We start from the raw sequence: 18876 nt of genomic DNA, 5'->3' as shown, positions 1-18876 counted from the left end.
TAATTTTGTCTTATTTTCCTATTCATTCATGTACAACTTAATATTGGTTGATTCCCTCCTAAGAAGCTTGCGATCCATGTTTTGCCTTATGAATAACTTCTTTTTTTCTAGGCACTGCGGGAGATTTTACACGTTTCATTAATCAGCTTAATTCTTCAGGTATTTTCGTTCCTGAGCCTGCTGAAAAATTTTCTTCTAGGAGACCTGGTTTCATTGACTTAAGCAAGGTTTGGGGGAGTTAGGGCCTGTACCGAAGACATCCATAAACAGCTCGTGCTTTTCTTTCCTCAAAGAGTTTGAAGTTCCTGCCTGGTTTTCTTTGCAACCATACTTTAAAGGTGGGTTTTTAACTTCTCTAATTAGTATCATAGTATTCTGTTATTCAGGCATTTGGTGCCCCTTAGAAATTACTGAAAGACTCCTCTCTAAACTTTCTACTGGAGGTTTTCTCCTTTTTTTTCTTTGCCAATCTTAGAGTCCACCACCATACGGAGATAAGAAGTAACGTTTCATGTTGACTTCTCTTGATTTCTCTGTCTTTAATTATCTATGTTGTGTAACCACCCCAAAATTTGGTGGCTTGAAATAACAATTTCTCATAATTTTATGGGTCTTCTGTGCAGTTACTCCGTTGATTTCCTCCGGTTCATGTACGTAGCTGCGTTGAGCTAGTAGGTCAGCTGAACTGAAAGGTCCAAGATGGCTTCATTCTTAGTTGGTGCTGTCAGCAAGGGTGACTTGGTTCTCCTCTGTGTGACCTCTCATCCTCCAGTCCGACTTCTTTTCATGGCAGTCTCAGAGCAGCGCTCCTAAAGAGCAAAAGCTGCAATGCTTCCTGAAGCCTAGCCTTGAAAATCACAGACATCACTTTCACCTCACAATTTTTGTCAAAGCAAATCACAGGACCAGTCTAGATTTCAGGGATGGAGAAACAGACTCCATCTCTGCATAGGAGGAGTGACAAACTCAGCAAAGAAATGTACGTACCAGGATAGAAGGAATTTATGGCCATTAAGTGATCTACCACCGTGACCGTCCACATAAGTCAGAAAGTCGGGTATTATCTTTGACTCTTTTTTTTTTTTTTTACATACCTCACATCAGGCAATTACCAAGTCTTGTTATTTTACTTCCTAAATATCTCTCAGATCCATGCACTTAATGTTAATTCCTCATTCAGGCCACCAACATCTGTCTCATTAGCATTAATAGCCTCCTGGTTGACTCGTCTAGCTATCAGAACCTAAATGGTTGGCTTTGTCAGCTTCCCAATTGCCCAAGCCAGCAAGTAGTCATTTTAAAATTCTTTTTCATTCTCTGAATCCAATTAATCATTAAACCCTTGAAAATCTCCAAGGCAGTCCACTTAATTCTATGTCCACAGGCAGTACCTAAATTTAGGCCACCATTTTTGTTTGCCCAGAATTCCCACAACAGCTTCCTTAAACTGGGTTCCATATCTCATTTTCTCCCTTTCTAATCCAGTCTCTATAGTGCATCAAGAGTCATCTTTTTTTAGAACTTTATTATTAAAATTCTTCAGTGGTGCCCTGTTGATTTTAAGGTGAAGTCTTTTCTCCTGAACATTTCTTAACAAGACCTGTTTCACCTGATACTATTTGTTTAGCCAGGCTTAATTCCCAGAACTACCTCTACTGCAAGAGCCAAAAGGTCAGGTGAACAATTGGGGTCATTTGTTTTAACATATCTCACATACCATGTTCTCCCTCACCAGGCCTAAAGTATTTAGATAAAATGCAAAGCTTAATTTACATACCATCTCCAGATACGCAAAGTCAGATATACTCTCTCCCTTGTGTATTCCATCATCATACCTTACACTGTGTTACACAGATCCACAATCTTAACAGCACCATGCCTCTGTCCTATGTGTGTGTATCCCTCCACTCCCCCACTCCTGTGCCAAGAATGTAGCTAAGGGGAATACGGAGACCTTATTTTGTTTTTTGTTTTTTTAATATATTGTGCCTCATATGTATTCGTTCACTAAAATCCCTCAGGGGTGCTCCCTGTTCGGCAGGGAGTCGGCTTCTCCCTCTGTGCCGCCCTTCCCCCCGCTTGTGCTCATGCATGCGCACAAAAATAATTAAAATCTTTAAAAAATAAAATCCCTCAGAGGAGTGAATGGCCTCTTAGTTCACTTGTGTTTGTTCCTTGCTATCAGAATCCTCATGATATCTGTAGTTTGTGTAGATTGGTGATGAACCCCTCTCGCTCCCACAAATACAAAATGACTCTAGAGAGTCCTGAGCAGTTCACCCTTGGTGAACTATTTTAACTTCCTGAACATTTATTTCTCTTTCTTGGGTAATGAGTGGTGTTTTTAAGAAAATAAGGCAATAAATTCCTTGAGAAAGAAGAGGGTAGTATGGAGGATTGTTGGTAAAACACTATAAAGAGATAGAAAACTGAAAACTGCATTTCACTGTTAGTCCGAAGGAGGGGCAAAAGACCACGTGGAATAAGTTGTTGGCAATGGTTTAAAAAAAAAAAAGCTAAATCTTTGGAACCTGACAGATGAATAAAAAGGGAATGAGGGAAGAATTTCTTGGCACCTTGAAGTTGAGCTACCAAGATGGATAGAGGACTTAGTTCCTACTTTAATTTACACCTCTGAGTCCTTAGACTAGACAAGTTTTATCACTGTGCTACTTTGTAGCCCTAATTTAAAGTTAATAGCAATGCATAGTTCTCAGCATTCCAATGAGGTGACAACTGGGAGGATATAAAGTAATTTAATCTGAAAATACGTTCTGAGTATACTTTAGCATTAGGAAGGTAATATCTTAGTTATCTTAGAATAGCTACCTACGGGAGCTGTTCTCTGGAGCACCCCAGAACTAAGTGGCATTCAAGGTTTCATTCAGCTCATACATAATATTTCTTCATTCAAAAAGGCACTATACTGGGACGCCTGGGTGGCCCAGTCAGTTAAGTATCTGCCTTTGGCTCAGGTCCAGGGTCCTGGGCTCTAGTCCCACATGGGGCTCCTTTCTCAGCGGGGAGCCTGCTTCTCCCTCTCCCTCTCCCAGAGGCACTGTACTGAAAGCAGTATAGAATGATACTGTGTATCTTTGATTCTGAGACACAACACCTCATCCTCCTTCAAGGTTAACCTCCATCCATCTTATTACAGTGGGCCGCACAATTATAATTGCCAGCGTCTTTGTTATTATTCTTAGTGGTACATATGAAAATGGTGCAAGAAGGATTCCGTGAGATACGATAGTTAATAATAAGGGTTTTGAGGGCTGATCAGGATTAGAATCTTGATACTGCCATCTATTACGCTGTGTTGTCTTAGATTATTTTAACTATCCTAATTAAGCCTCTATTTCCCTCTCTGTAAAATGGGGATAAAACCTATTTCATAGGGGTGCCTGGGTGGCTCGGTTGAGCAGCTGCCTTCGGCTCAGGTCATGATCCCAGGGTCCTGGGATCGAGCCCCACATCGGGCTCCTTGCTCCGTAGGAAGCCTGCTTATGTTCCCTCTCTCGCTGTGTCTCTCTCTGTCAAATAAATAAAATCTTAAAAAAAAAAAAACCAATTTCATAGAGTTAAGATTAAATGGATTAATGATGTAAAGTGCTTAGCGAAATATCTGGTGCTTTGTGAGAGCCTGTTATGGCAATGCTTCTGGTAGTCATTTTCATGGGGTTCGTCTGTAAACCCATCTATTTGGTTTAGTCTCAGATTTGAAATCTATTCACAATTACATGAGAAACCTATGAGTTTTCTGAGATTAAGGACCAGTTAAGAGAAAACTAATCCTATGTACGTATAATAAAATGTATATACCAGACTTTTGCCTGAAAATATAATGTTACAATATGGTTAATCCAGTTTTTCCGCTAACAACCCTCATCTACAAAGAAATAATAATACCAGAAAAATAAATGAGTAATGCATGGGAAAATTATAATTTTGAACATCTATATTATTTAGCATTTGATATTTATTAGTGAAGTATTTAAAAATATGTTCTGATATCCTTAGATTCAAACCCTTGAGGGGCACCTGGGTGGCTCAGTCGGTTAAGCGTCTTACTCTGGATTTCGGCTCAGGTCATTATCTCAGGATTGTGAGATGGAGCCCCACATCAGGCTTGTGCTGGCCATGGAGCCTGATTAAGATTCTCTGGCTCCCTCTCTCTCTGCCCCTCCCCCCTCCCCCCAAAAAAGCCTTGAGTCTGCAAAACTAATGATAGAAGAGCTAGAAAGTAGTTTACTCATGAAACTCAAGTGAACCTTGTATCTCCACCACACTTATTCTTTATCCCATGTCTAATAATTAAAACATTAAGTAGTGTTTTATATTTCTTGAGGGTTTTTAAGAATACTGGAAAGTGAATAATGCAAACATCTATCAGGTACCCACTGGGTCCTGTGTAAAAAATGAGATGGTTCCTGTACTTTTTCTCCTTTAATCCTCGAAACTCTGTGAGATAAATGGTAGTTATTCCTATTCAGAAATTCAGAAGTAAGGTTGCTCTGTGCTGGCATTTGAATCAAGATGTCATCAGACTCCAAAACATGTTTTACATATTTATGCCACCTGTCAGTAGGTGCTCAATAAATGCCAGAATAAAATCAAATAATATTGCATGATCATTCATTTGAAATTTTTGTTTTTTGAAACATACTTTGGCAGTAACAATTTCTTTTTTCTTTTTTTTTTTTTTAAAGATTTTATTTTATTTGAGAGAGAGAGAATGAGAGACAGCATGAGGGGGAGGAGGGTCAGAGGAAGAAGCAGACTCCCTGCTGAGCAGGGAGCCCGATGCGAGACTCGATCCCGGGACTCCAGGATCATGACCTGAGCCAAAGGCAGTCGCTTAACCAACTGAGCCACCCAGGCGCCTCTGGCAATAACATTTTCTTATATTTGTTAAGCAGTTCATGGTTTCAAAGTGATTTCACTTTTATTGCCTATTTTAGTTACCATGGCTGCAAAACCGATCACCATAAAATTTAGTGGTATAAAACAATTATTTTGCTTTTAGATTCTGTGGGTCAGCAATTCAGACAGGTCACAGCAGGGTGAGTTGTGTGTTCCATGGTGTCTCAGCTGAAAGACAGGTCTGAAATATGAAGTTCTTTATTCAGATGTCTGCTAATTGATGGTGGTTGTCAGCTGGGGGCTTTAGTTGCTCTTTACATGGGCCTCTCCATGTTGTCCCTGTAATTTAGGTTACCTTACAGCATGGTGGCAGAGTTCCAAAATTTAGTGTTCTGAGAGAGGCAAAGACACAGCACGTAGGAGCACTAGCCATTCAGAGGCTGTTTCCTTTTTTATGACCTACCCTCAAAAACCACATAGTATCCCTTCTTTTGTACTCTGTTGGTCAGAATCAGTCACAAGCCCCTGCCCAGATTCAAGGGGAGGGAAAATAGCCTCCTACTTCTCAGGAGAGGACTGCCAGTCACATTGTAAGAACACCATGTGGGATGATGTATACATATTGGTGTGGCCATCTTTGGAAAATACAGATTAACCTGTGAAATAGATCAAGCATATCGCTTTATTAATCAAGAAATTACTCAAAGTACTAGTACAGTAACACGTGTCTTAGGTGCCTCCCACAACACTGGGATCTATTTTGAATATTTACATACATTCCACATTATTACTGAGATAAGATGAAAGATGGATAAGGTATCAAATTAAGGTATTGACTGGCACAAGACCATTGGGGTGATCAACATTTTGGGAGTGTATGCCAGCACTCCTTTTTTACATTGGCAAATGCCCTTGTGTTTTTATCTACCTGGTTTGTCTAGAAGAAGGTTTGACACACTATAGCTGGTGGGCCAAATCCACCTGGCCCTGTTTATGTGAAGTTTTATTGGAAAACACCCACTTACTTATTTTTGTCTATGCTGCTTTTGTGCTGCCATACCTGAGTTGAGTAGTTGCAACAGAAACCATTTAGCCACCAAAGCCTAACACAGTTACTGTCTGGCCGTCTACATAAAATTTGCATACCCTTGGTCTAGAAAATCAACCAGTTGCAGTCAAACAGTCTGAAATTCCCACTACTTGAGGCTGTAGTTTTCATTTGTTCAGCACAGATGAGAACTAGCTTTAAATACAGAGTAATAATAGTTTAACGCTTGCCCTCAAAAGAGTTCACAGTACTAGGGAATCAGACAACTCTACATTTACATAGTACAGTGTCATGAGTGGTGCTGTCTTAGAACTGTGCACAAATTTATTTCTCTGAAAAGCACTATGGCTAAAGATGAGGATCTGATTTTTCTCCCCCAGAGAAGGCTTCCTGGAAGACTGATATTGATCAGGTTATTGGAAATAAGTAGAAATTAAAAAGGTGAAAGGGTGCCTTAGGTGTAGGAAAAGTATGAGCAAATGTATGAGTAGGAATTTTATTCTTCCAGGAATTCATTATAGCTGAAAAGTAGAGTGGGATTGGAGAAGTAAAGAAAGGTAGGACTGGCAGTGACCATTTAAACCACTGAGGCAAGAAATGATTTGAAAGCTCTTTAAGAAACAGAATTGTCAAAACTTGTTAATTAATTGCCTATAAGAAGGCAGAGAATATAGAATTTAGGATGACTGACCTGGGCAACTAGTGGTCAGGGAAAATGGTGCCATTTTACTAAGATATCGGGTACATTGGGAGGAATAGATTTAAGCAGAAAAGATAAGTTTCACTGTTGGAGTTTTTGAATTTGCAGTGCCATTGGAACATATAAATGAGGTCAGTTAGGCTGTTGGCTTTGAAAGTTTGAACTTAAGTAAAAGACTCAGGAGTTTTAAATAAGTGGGTATTTGAAGCCTTGGGAAAGATGCAGTCATTTATAGAAAATATGTAAAGCAAAGACAGAGCCAGAAATAGAAATGGGAAACAGCAGCACTTAAGAAGGAGGACAAGCCCATGGAAAGAACAGCTGGAGCCAGAACAGTTTTGAATACTTTTGCATTTAGTGATTTTTGGCAAGTTTAGTCAAATGGTAGGATCAGAAGCTAGACTATAGTAACAATTGAGAAATGACAATGTGGGGAGAGCAATTAGAAAGGTAAGGTTTGAATACACTGAAGAACTGAGTTACCAATTAAGTTAAATCCCTGTGGAAATGGCAGAAGGTAAGCTCCAAAGCACAGGTAGAGGGATTGACCTTAAATGAAGGTATACCATATTCACTGAGACATGCATGAGAGAATGGATAAGGGAAGAGAAGATATTTTTGAAAGCCTGCTTTTGCTGGTTCTGATTGGTTGCATAAGTAATTTCATTCATCTTACCTCAATCTATTTTATGTAAGAATTATTGCTTTCCAATACAAATATTGAATAGTGTTTTATTTCTCATTTTGTTTATTTTCAGGTGTCTGCATTTGGTGCAGAGTTTTCATCAGAGGCTTGCAGAGAGATAGGCTTCTCCAGCAACTTGCTCTGCAGCTCTTGTGATCTTCTTGGACAGTTTAACCTGCTTCAGCTTGATCCTGACTGTAGAGCATGCTGTCAGGAAGAAGCACAATTTGAAACAAAAAAGGTATTGTTTTCTAGTATCTCTCTTCCATTAGTTGGTGTGTAGTTGAGATAAGGTGAAATGTTAAATTGCCTCATCAACTTAAATATAAAGTCTCTAGCTTTTACATTTTGTAGTTTTAGAAGTCAGCTGATTTCTTTCTGGCCCACTAGATCAATTAAAGCAACTAGGAAGGAAGAGTTAAGGTTTATATCCTAGGACCCCATTCTGTCATGTTTAGCAGAGGGGTTGTTTAGCAAAGGGGTTGCAAAATTACCTATAGCATGCTTGGATCCTAAAGTTCTCCAGTCTTCCTAAGTTCTGGCCACATGAAGATGCTTCTATTCATTTGTAATAAGAACTCAGTCTTAAAATGAAATACAAGATGAAATTGTAGCACCTAGGGCGCCTGGGTGGCTCAGTCGTTAAGCGTCTGCCTTTGGCTCAGGTCATGATCCCAGGGTCCTGGGATCAAGCCCCGCATCGTTCCCTGCTCAGCAGGAAGTCCACTTCTCCCTATACCCTCACCCCGCTTGTGCTTTCTCTCTCTCCCTCTCTCTCTCCCTACCAGATAAATGAAATCTAAAAAGGTGGGGGGGGGGGGGCACCTGGGTGGTTCAGTCGTTAAGCATCTGCCTTCGGCTTAGGTCATGATCCCAGGGTTCTGGGATCGAGCCCCACATTGGGCTCCCTGCTTGGTGGAGAGCCTGCTTCTCCCTCACCCACTCCCCCTGCTTGTGTTCCCTCTCTCGCTGTGTCTCTCTGTCAAATAAATAAATAAATAAAATCTTTTTAAAAAAAAAAAAGGAAAGTATAGCACCTACTACCTGGCACATAATTATAGGTGATAAATAAACTATTACTTTTTGTCTAGTTTACAAAGGATATGGTCTGTTAATTTACATGGCTTTTACTAATATTTATAGACAAGTAATCTCCTCTTTAACACCTGAAAACAGCCGAGGATAGGTAGTTCTGTCTAATAAAATCTGTTTTGTCCCATTGTTCAAATTAATAGTTAACTTGCTCGATTTTTAAATCTTTTTAAGCCTCTACACTTTTTAAAATTCAGAGGTGGCCTGAAAAGATCATTTATATAAGCCAAATAAAACTGAATCAGTGAGTCCCCTGTGTTTGGAATGAGGAAAAAAAGCATCTCTGTTATGTTTCCTTTTTGTATTCTCTTTCACTTGTACATACTGAATTCTGTTTTGAGGTGTTAGTTTGTAAAGCTTTCCGTAATTGCACCCTTTAGATAGTAAAAGGTTAATTTGCAACACCAAGTATAGTTTTATCATTCTAAAAGAAAAATAAGCAAAACTTTAAAAATGTTAATCTTTAACTGAAATTTAATATTTGATTTCTCAGTTGTGAACCTGAAATTTCTGCTGTCCCCAAAATAGCTTCAGAGTCTTCTGTGTTTTTCATTTTCTTGGTTCACAAATATCGTTGATATCTTTTCATGTTTAGAAGGTTTCTAGGGGCGCCTGGGTAGCTCAGTCGGTTAAGCGTCAGCCTTCGACTCAGGTCATGATCCCAAGGTCCTAGGATCGAGCCCCGCATTGGGCTCCCTGCTCAGCGGGGAGCCTGCTTCTCCCTCTGCTGCTCCCCCTGCTTGTGCTCTCTCACTCTCTCTGTCAAAGAAATAAAATCTTAAAAAAAAAAAAAAAGATTTCAAAAAAAAAAAAAAGATTTCTATACATATGAGTTAGTCTTCATTGCATGTAAGGTCATATCTAAACAAGTTTTAAAAACTTGATTTTAGATGTAGGACTTAACTAGCTTAGCATGACCCTTCCCTCTTAATTTTTGGGATTTGTTTTTGATTTTTTTTTTTATGAGATATTCATACAGGACGAATTACCAAAGGAATCTGTATGTCATCCTCTAATCATAATGCTGTTATTCTATGGTCCATACTACTTAGCTGACGATGATTATTTCCCAAGGCACCAAACTTAATTGAATAACGGGGTGTTTTATAATAATAAACAATGTTTATCATATGCAACGTCTTATAATTAGGGTAAATTGAGAGGCTCTATCCTTTAAGTGATATCAAATATTCCTAAATTGTAAATCAAGTGCATATAAAAGCTATTTTTACTTATTGCCCTTTCTCAGTAATCCTTCATAGCATACCATTTTTATGTTATACTTTTACTAGAACCAAGGTTAAATCACACACTTCTCAAATTATATTCCCGTTCAATTTTAATTATTAATTGAGCTCTGTGTGGTATCTTGACACTTCTCAGCACTTACAGTTCAGCAATAACCATCAGCAAGTAGTCTACCAGTTAACATATGCCTAACTAATTATACACTGAAATAATTGTAAGTACAAGTGAGGCTGTATCCTAATATAAATTTTATGCTGTCTCCGTTGTTTTTTCTTTACTCCTTGCCCATCATCTCTACAATGTACTTCTCATTAAGCATTTGCTTAGCATACTGTTGCACAAAATCAATGAATGGTGAAACCAAAACATGTCAGGAACACTTTAGAAATATTGCTGGACTTACAAAAGTATGGCATGTTAGACAAGCCTCCATTCAGATGCAAACCACATTCAGGTATAGAAGCAGTACTTCAGTACTTCAGTCATACTTCAGTACTGCTCTCTAGATTACTGGTACATGATCATATGTAACATATACAATATTTTTTTCTGTCTCAGCCCTGGCTTAAGGCTTAATTTTGAAATCATAATTTAGTCTTAGTTTAATAAAAGTAAAAATCTGCAATATGTAGACTAGTGCCTTACATTAAAAACATTAAAAATACTTAAACATGTCTCTGTTTATATATGTGTGTGTGTGTGTGTGTGTGTGTGTAAATCATCGTGAATATAAATTCTTTAGAAAAGAAAATTATATACAGGAGTGTTTTAGTAATTTATATATAATAAAAAAAGTGTAACCAGAATCACTCATTTTGGTTCTTGCTTAGTCATATGGTTTATAGGCCTTTCCAGAGATGAGGCTAATCATTTTTAGTAATGCTTAACTCATTTAACAGGCTGAATTTAGTCTTTGATAGCCAGAAGCATAAAATTTGCTTTAAAAAAAAAAAAAAAAAAACTGGAGCACCTGGGTGGCTCAGATGGTTAAGCATCTGCCTTCAGCTCAGGTCATGATCCCAGGGTCCTGGGATCGAGCCCTGCATTGAGCTCCCTGCTTGGCAGGGGGCCTGCTTCTCCCTCTCCCTCTACTGTTTCCCCCGCTTGTGCTCTCTCGCTCTCTCCTGTCAAATAAATGAATAAAATCTTAAAAAAAAGAAAATGTCTTTGAAATATCTTATTCTGTAAATATATGCTCCATTATTTTTACTGGGTCTCATTCTCCCCCACCCATTCTGTTCATAAGGGACCTACTAGTAAGCATCACAAATACTAGCTAGAATGAGATTTTTTTGATGAGTTATTTTACTACTAGTTTTGCTTATAACTGTGTATCTAGGTACCATTTATAAACATTAGGATGTTGGCTTAATTGTAAAGAGCGTACTAATTTGTAATTTGAAGAAAAAACGTAAAAAATGTAATGAAAAAATATCTAAATATTTAAATCTTGGTGCTCTTTTTATACGGTTGGTATTTTATACAGTTAGCATGAGTAACTTCAGCTTAATGTATAGAATCTTAAGATGGAAGGGAAGGGACCATTTTTTTTTCTACTGACTGACTTCTTCCTTGTGGTGGGACAACATAGTAACTGCCAGTTCCTGAGTGTTGTATCTTTTAGCTTTTCCCATGAGAAAAGGATTAATTCTTTCTCGTTGACTATTTTTGAGATATTTTAGGCAGGGATTGTTACTAGCTCAAGTTAGATCACTACCAATTGTTAGCTAAGGTAGAGAATAATATAAGGCCCATTGGCTACCACAGCAGCTATGTGGAATGTTGCACTGGGGTACAGAGAGATGAAGCACTAAAGAGCAGATACTAGGTAAGCAATCCCATAGATAACTGTTACTCCCCTCGCCCCCCATGGCTAGAGTAAATAACTTCTACTTAAGCTGTCTTTAAAGATTTAGCTCAAGTGTCCACCCTTCTGGGAAGGCTTCCCTAATTTCAGCTCCCTTACCTCTCCACCACTAGCACTCCCAGGTTATGTTAGCTACACCTCTGTATTCCCAAAGCACTGAGGATACCTTGATATGCACTTACCTTCACTATACTGTATCTATTGTTTTGCTTTTCTTTCTTGTTCCATAAAATTATGCTCTTTGAAGTCTAGGACAGTTTCTTTCTGAATCCCTGGCCGTAGCATATAGTATTTCATAAGTTTTTGTCCTTGAATGAGGCTATTTTTACTAAGAGTAAGTTGGAAAAGGTGATCTTTTTTTTTTCATTAAACATTTATTGAGTGCTTTCTATATACCAGGCACCAAGCTAGGCATTGCTGATACAGAAATTGAAGGGCATTGGGGCACGTGGGTGGCTCAGTCGGCTAAGCATCCAGCTCTTGATTTTAGCTCAGGTCATGATCTCAGGGTCGTGAGATCAGGCCTGCATGGCTCCACGCTCAGTGCAGAGTTGGCTTGAGATTCTCTCTCTCCCTCTTCCTCTCCTCTCCCCCTAAGACAATCTTTAAAAAAAATCAAAATTGAAGGGCAGTCCCTACCCTCAAGGAACTTATAGTCTAGTGGGGAGATAGACGAGTAAGCAGGCAAGTAAGCCTAGAGTGATAGGTGTGGTTTGCTAGGGGAAGAGGGAACAAAGCTTTGAAGAGTTAAGATCTGGGTTGAGAATTGACAGAAAATGTACCCAGGTGAGTAGAAGAAAAGGGAATCAAAATGGCATTTCTGGATACAGAAGACTGGGACCCAGGGTGCAGGATAGCAAGGGAGGAGTCTGGAGATAAAAGCAGGAACCAGGACATCATGAGTCTCAGAAGCCATGCTAAGATGTCTGGACTTTATCTTGAGGGAATGGGAACCGGTGGAAGTTTGTAGGCCAGGGAGTAACTGATCAACTACTGGTAGACATAGAAAAGATAATTTAAAAATATATATGTATATATGTTGAAAATATACTTGAACTTTGTAGACACTTGTGAAAGACCTTTTTCATATATTTCACTTATGGTGAATATAAAAAAAGATTTGTCTTTATGTTGGCAGTTATCAGTAACACTTTTGTTATAACTGTTCATCTAAGTATAGATCTCTCATTTGTATATTTTATTTATAAAGATATTGCAAGCATCCCAAGTAGGTCTAAAAAGAGAAGTTAATTTTTTAACACACATTTTTGAGATTGAGGTCTGACTGCTAACCTTAATAGGTATTTTTGCAAACAGTACTTTTGCAAACAGATTTAAAAAGTTTCCTGAAATTTTCCTGGAGATAAGTATAAATCAGATTTTTTTTCTATTAAGATTTTTTTTAACTTCTATTATCTAAGATTTATAAGATTAAATGTATTTCAGTAGATGGGTCATTTTTCTCCTCTTTTTATAATCTTTCCAGTTCTGTGAATTTGAACTTGATTAAGGCAGGTTGGTGCTTTTTTCCTGTCTCCTCTTTCATTTAAGGTTTTCATATCTTAATGATTTCAACTTCTTCCGGACATAGTTGTTATAGGACTTTTGTATTTTTCCTTAATTGTTTGCTCCTATTTCCTTAGCTAGCACCTGTCCTCTTTAAGATCTTGGTTCATCAAGATCCTTGTAGTCCCACTGCTTTCCTTTTTCTTTCTAAATATTTTTTTAAATTATTTAATTATCAATTATTTAGTTGGTTTTCAGTACTTCCTATTCTTTCCCATTTATACCTGCCTTATCTGTGAGCTATCATTCTGAAGGTTTGGCTAGTGGTGAAACCAGAATACCTTCGGAGAGAAAAAAAATGACTTAGCTGAATTAGTCAAAAATATGAACCAAAAAATGATTTCAACTTAATTTGCTGTTCATTCAGTCTTGATTGTATCAGGAGGGAATTTAGAGTAGTGGTTAAGAGCACAGGCTCTGGAACCAAACTAGGTTCAGAAAGTCTTGGCACGCCTGCGTGGCTCAGATGGTTAAGGGGCTTCCTTTGGCTCAGGTCATGGTCCTGAGATCTAGCGCCACGTCACGCTCCATGCTCAGTGGGGGCGTCTGCTTCTCCCTCTGCCTCTCCCCCCCTCACTCATTGTGCTCACGTGCACGCGCTCTCTTTTTCTCTCAAATGAATAAATAAAATGTTAAAAAAAAAAAGTCTTTACTCAGCTGACAATCCTGGACAAATTACTTGATCACGCTGTGTCTATTTCCTTACTTATAAATTGGAGATAATCATAGTTACTATCTCATAGGGTGGTTATGAGGATTAAACGAGTTAATACATGTACACTGCTTAGAATAGTCCCTGGTGTATAATAAATCCTAGGTAAATAGTTGGGGCTGGTGGTGGTATCTGATTTTCTGATTAAAAACAAAATTTGGAGGACTCTGAGCATAGCATAATAATAATTGCTATTGGCAAAGTAGGATTTAAAAAATGAGATATAACATGAACTATTACACTTGCCCGTCTTAAAAATTTGGAACAAAATTTTCTGTTACTCTGCTTTCGAGCTCCTGAATCAGTTGAATCAAGAAGAACAAGAAGAAATATGGTGACAGTATTAGTAGTATGAAAACTTTTCACCGTTTGCAACTAGTTTATGTGGAACAAGATACAGAAATAAATTATGCTAGACATAACCCTGATTTCAAATTTTTTAGTCCTGCTGATTGACATATTTTAATAATATTATAAAAATGAATTTTTAAAATATGTAGCATTCTGATCATTTTTAAGTGCATATGAAAATTGCATTTGGAAAGAAAGGATTTTACTAAAAAGATTTTTCAGAACCAGGGCACCTGGGTGGTTCAGTCAGTTAAGCATCGGATTCTTGATTTTTGGCTCAAGTCATGATCTCAGGGTTGTAAGATTGAGCCCCTCATTGGACTTGTGCCGGGCATGGAGCCTGTTTAAGATTCTCTCTCCCTCTCCCCCTCCTACCCACCCCACCCACAAGTGCCCTCAATCTCAAAAAAAAAAAAAACATTGATAAAGTGGAGCTTTGTCTTCGGACAAACCTATTCCAGAAATTAAATGAGACCCTTTTTTAAAGTCCATTTAGATGGCGCCTGGGTGACTCAGCAAGTTAAGCTTCTGCCTTCGGCTCAAGTCATGATCCCGGGCTCCTGGGATCGAGCCCCACATCGGGCTCCCTGCTCAGGGGGAATCTGCTTCTCCCTCTGCATGCCGCTTCTCCCTGCTTGTGCTCTCTCACACGCTCGCACTCGCTCGCTCTCTGTCAAATTAAATAAAATCTTTTAAAAAAATAAAATTAAAAAATAAAGTAAATTTAGAATAAAATATATTATTGGTTTTCAAACTTTTTCAGATGACACATCATTTTGAAGCTATGATTTTCTTTGAAAGCAGAAATAACAGTAAATTAAATTATGTTTGTAATATAAAAATGATCACTTCGTGAAAAAAGCAAGTTATCAGACTACAATTATTTTCCTACTAACATTCCTCTGTTGCTTATATTTTTAATCTAACACATAGTAACAGGTTTCAAAGTTTTAAGAAAATTTTGGAAGAGAAATCACTTAAAAGTGATTTTTTTTTTAAATTTTTTTATTTGAATTTTGGAACATCTTGGTCTCATTCACAGAATACAAGTAGAAGCCTAGGCTGCAGATCACCAAATTATACCATTACTGGTTCTGGAAAATAGCTCAACAGTTCACGTATTTGATAAAGGGCTTTTATTTTCGCTTAAAGATATACTACTCAGATGATATTAAAAATTAAAAAATATCTATCTTTGATAATGATTGTATTACACTAGATTTAAATAAATGGACCTACATAGTGCATAAAATAATTTTAAGAATATAATTAGATCCCTTCCACTTCCCACTCCCATTACTTAATTGGAATTAGACTAATGCTAATTGACCCACTTTATATAGCATATAGTAGCATTCCCATTTTCTATGTGTAATACTCTTCCTTCACATTTACATGCACTCCCAGCAAGCCAGAGACAGGAAATATTAATATATGTATAGTTTATTAGAAGTTTATCCCCTTCTCTCTGTTTATAAAAGTTTTTAAAAGAGTTAAATTATTGTCTTAGCTACTAGTTTTGTGACTTTTGAGTTAGCAAATTACTTTGGAATCTTCAGTTTTGTTGTAGTAATTACACTGGCTCACCTTTCAGTGTTTATTGTACCTTGGTTATATGCTAAAGTATCTTACCTACATTATTTAATCCTCACAACAACTCTATAGCGTAATACTACTATCCCTATTTAACAGAAGAGGAAACTAGGGTGTTACCTATCCAAAGTTACCCAAGCAATTGGGTGCCGTAACCTGGCTTCATCTCAAGTCTGTTTGACTCCAGATTCCCAAGTTTTTATTTTTTTTTTTAAAGATTTTATTTATTTGAGAGAGCACAAATAGGTGGGATAGGGAGAGGGAGAAACAGGCCCCACCACTGAGCAGGGAGCCAAAAGCAGGACTCAATCCCAGGACCCTGGGATCATGACCTGAGCCAAAGGCAGACCTGTAACCAACTGAGCCACCTAGGCACCATAGAGCCCCAAGTTTTTAAACCTCTATTCATTCTGTCTCTTATCTTGAAAATGTGAATACCTACTTCACAGACTTTACTGGAAGAAAATGAGTGAGTTAAACATAAAACACCAGTCTGACTCTTTGAAGGTCCCTCTTGCATTTATGGTTAACACAATTCCACCACTAGTTTTTATTTTAAATTATTTAATCTTTATTTTTCAGTATACCGTAGACTTTAATGACTCCAATTGCTTGGTGTTTTTTGAGGGTATATTAACAAATTTGGCTTATTTAAGGCCCAAACATTTTAAATAAATCACATAGTACTTCATACTTCAAGTAAAAGAACATCAAAACATTTAGTTCTATTCAATTTACACGGAGAATCTGTAGCCAATTTCAGAGTAATTTAGAAGTCAGCTTAAGCAGCATTATTCAAGAAAGTGGCATGTATTAAACTATAGCCTATCTACTACTGGTAGAGATGCTACTGGAGTGTAAAACTTAGAAGGATGAAATGGAGGTAAAGCTAACTGTGCGTGAAATTGTAGTCACTAAAGAAATTTCACAGTTGCTTAAAATAGCTTCACTTTTGTAGTGTGTAGCATCAATACATGAGCTGATTTCTTCAAAGGAAACAAATGTAAGTCTTCAACAGATTAATTATAATTAGAATATTCACTAAGAAGCTTTTTTTAAAGATGTAAATAATGTTTGGCAACAGTTCTAATTCACTGAAAGAATCACTAAGACTCCTGCATAGCAACACAAATAATTACTTAATAATAGCCACTAACATTTGTTAAGTTATTATATGAAGGGCGCTATTCCAAGTCCTTTATCTGAATTAATTTATATAATTTCACAACTGCGGTAAGTACCATTATTATCCCCATTTTATAGTTGAGTCTAAGGCATAGAGATCTTACCTAAAGTCATTCAGCTAGTAAATGGTTATAAATATATGTATCATATTTATGTAACAGAAGTCTTAAAATATTTTATGTAGTTATTGAATTGGTAATACTTAATTTTTTAATATTTTCCAAATGTAGCATTTATCTGTCTTAAATAAATATCAGGTTTTTTTAGGTATTTACAAATTAGGATCAAGGTTCTATCTAAGCATATTAAAACATTTTATCACATTTGCAGATTACAATATTTAAAAAGGAAATAAACCCTTAAAGTAATTCATGGTCTGTTTCCAGGCTGCCTTACAATTATATTTCCTAGACATGCCTACCTAAGAGTCAAAATAAACTTTGTTTATACACTAAATATTTCTTCTTGTTATAGGCTTCTAGAATGTCAAAGTAAGACAATAGTCACTGTCCTCAAGGAGTCCAGTAGAAGAAACAGGCATGGAACTAGAATACAGTTGGCAGGATATTTTATTAGGCTAAAACATAATTTCCAGTGTTAGAAAGGTACCCACTAAAAGAGTTAGAAATAAAAGTTGAAAAGAGGACAGAATCAATAAATCTCTTAAAGTTGATGTATTCAGACCCATAGATATAACCACATTAATCACAATGAAAGTGACCAACAGAAGAACTAAAAACAGTTAAAAAATTATTGAGTGGGGGGCAGAGGAAAGTTTTTACTTTTTATATCCTTCTTCTGTACAGTTTCTTTATTATTTCCAGATGCATTGGTTTCTTTAAAGAATTCAGTGAGAAGTATGCTGTAAATAAAATAGACTCAGGTGCTATGAAAGCACACAGAAGGAGGGACATACCACCTTTTGACAGTTGGGGTAAATATCACAACTTATATAGAAGTTGCTGTTTATGCTAACTTGGAAAATAATTAGGAGAAAGTTCTCTCTGGCAGAAGGAAAAGTTAGCAAAAAGGTAAAGTCATGAAAAAGATGGCCATGTTAGATAAATCAGATAGCTTGGTTATGATGAGAGATGATGCTGGTTAGGAAGGTAGGATCTGTGTGTCTTGATAAGAAGTTTGGACTCTTCTGTAGGCAGGGAACAAAATTAAAAAATTGTAAACAATGAACTGGCATCAGATTTGTATTTCAATGAATTTTGTCAGTATGAAGGATAGTTGATAGGACAGAGGGGAATACCGTTGCCAGAAAAATAACTTGTATTGCCGTTTTCCAGAGGCAAGATAAAAGGGCTTAAGCCAACATATTGGTAGTAAAGAGAGAGAAGGAGCAGACAGATTTCGGCAATAAAACCTTCAGGATTTTATTTACTGGTTGGAAGGGGTGAGTAAAGATGCTTGATAAACTAGTAGCCTCAAGGAAAGAAGGTTACAGGAGACTTCAACTAGTTACAAGGTAGCCCCTTAATGCAACAGTGGGGGATGGGAGAAGGGGCATTAAGGAGGATAACTTTTCATAAAAGCATACCCCTTTGATACAAACTGCCTTTTCAGTTTTCCTTCTGAAAAATTAAGTGTTAAAAGCTTATCTGGGTAACGTAATGTATTCTAAAATTGATATGTGTGCTTGTCCAAAAATGGCCAAAAAATAAAAATGTATGGAACAGCCTAGTGTTTTTTGTTCTGCTTTCATATTGACACTCTTAATATTTAAAATATTTAAGCTTTTGGATTATTATAGCTATCTTAGTATATATTAGGTGATTACCCTGTTTAGTTTTAATAGAGAGCAACCATAATGTAATTTGTGCTGGTTGTTTTGTTTTTTATTTCAGATATTTGCAGCCTTCTTAAAGATAATCATAATTGCCCATTTTGTGACAAATAATGATGTTCAGTATTGGTATGGTAATAACACTAATAGAATTGAATTCTCTTTTGAAAAGCAGCT

At 37.1% G+C, this 18876-nt stretch overlaps 1 protein-coding gene across 1 annotated transcript in view; it reads left to right on the top strand.

Annotated features, from left to right (window-relative positions):
- The window catches only part of SELENOF (selenoprotein F), a 55687-nt gene that overhangs the window by 975 nt on the left and 35836 nt on the right, over window positions 1-18876 (top strand). Inside the window, exon 2 of the mRNA XM_027602746.2 lies at window positions 7367-7534. Within this exon, the coding sequence (XP_027458547.1) occupies window positions 7367-7534 (168 nt within the window). The remainder of the gene's footprint in view (window positions 1-7366; window positions 7535-18876) is intronic.

The sequence above is a fragment of the Zalophus californianus genome, chromosome 4 (genome assembly GCF_009762305.2).
Source record: "Zalophus californianus isolate mZalCal1 chromosome 4, mZalCal1.pri.v2, whole genome shotgun sequence".
Lineage (NCBI taxonomy): Eukaryota > Metazoa > Chordata > Mammalia > Carnivora > Otariidae > Zalophus > Zalophus californianus.
This window is presented reverse-complemented; position numbering and strand designations above follow the sequence as displayed.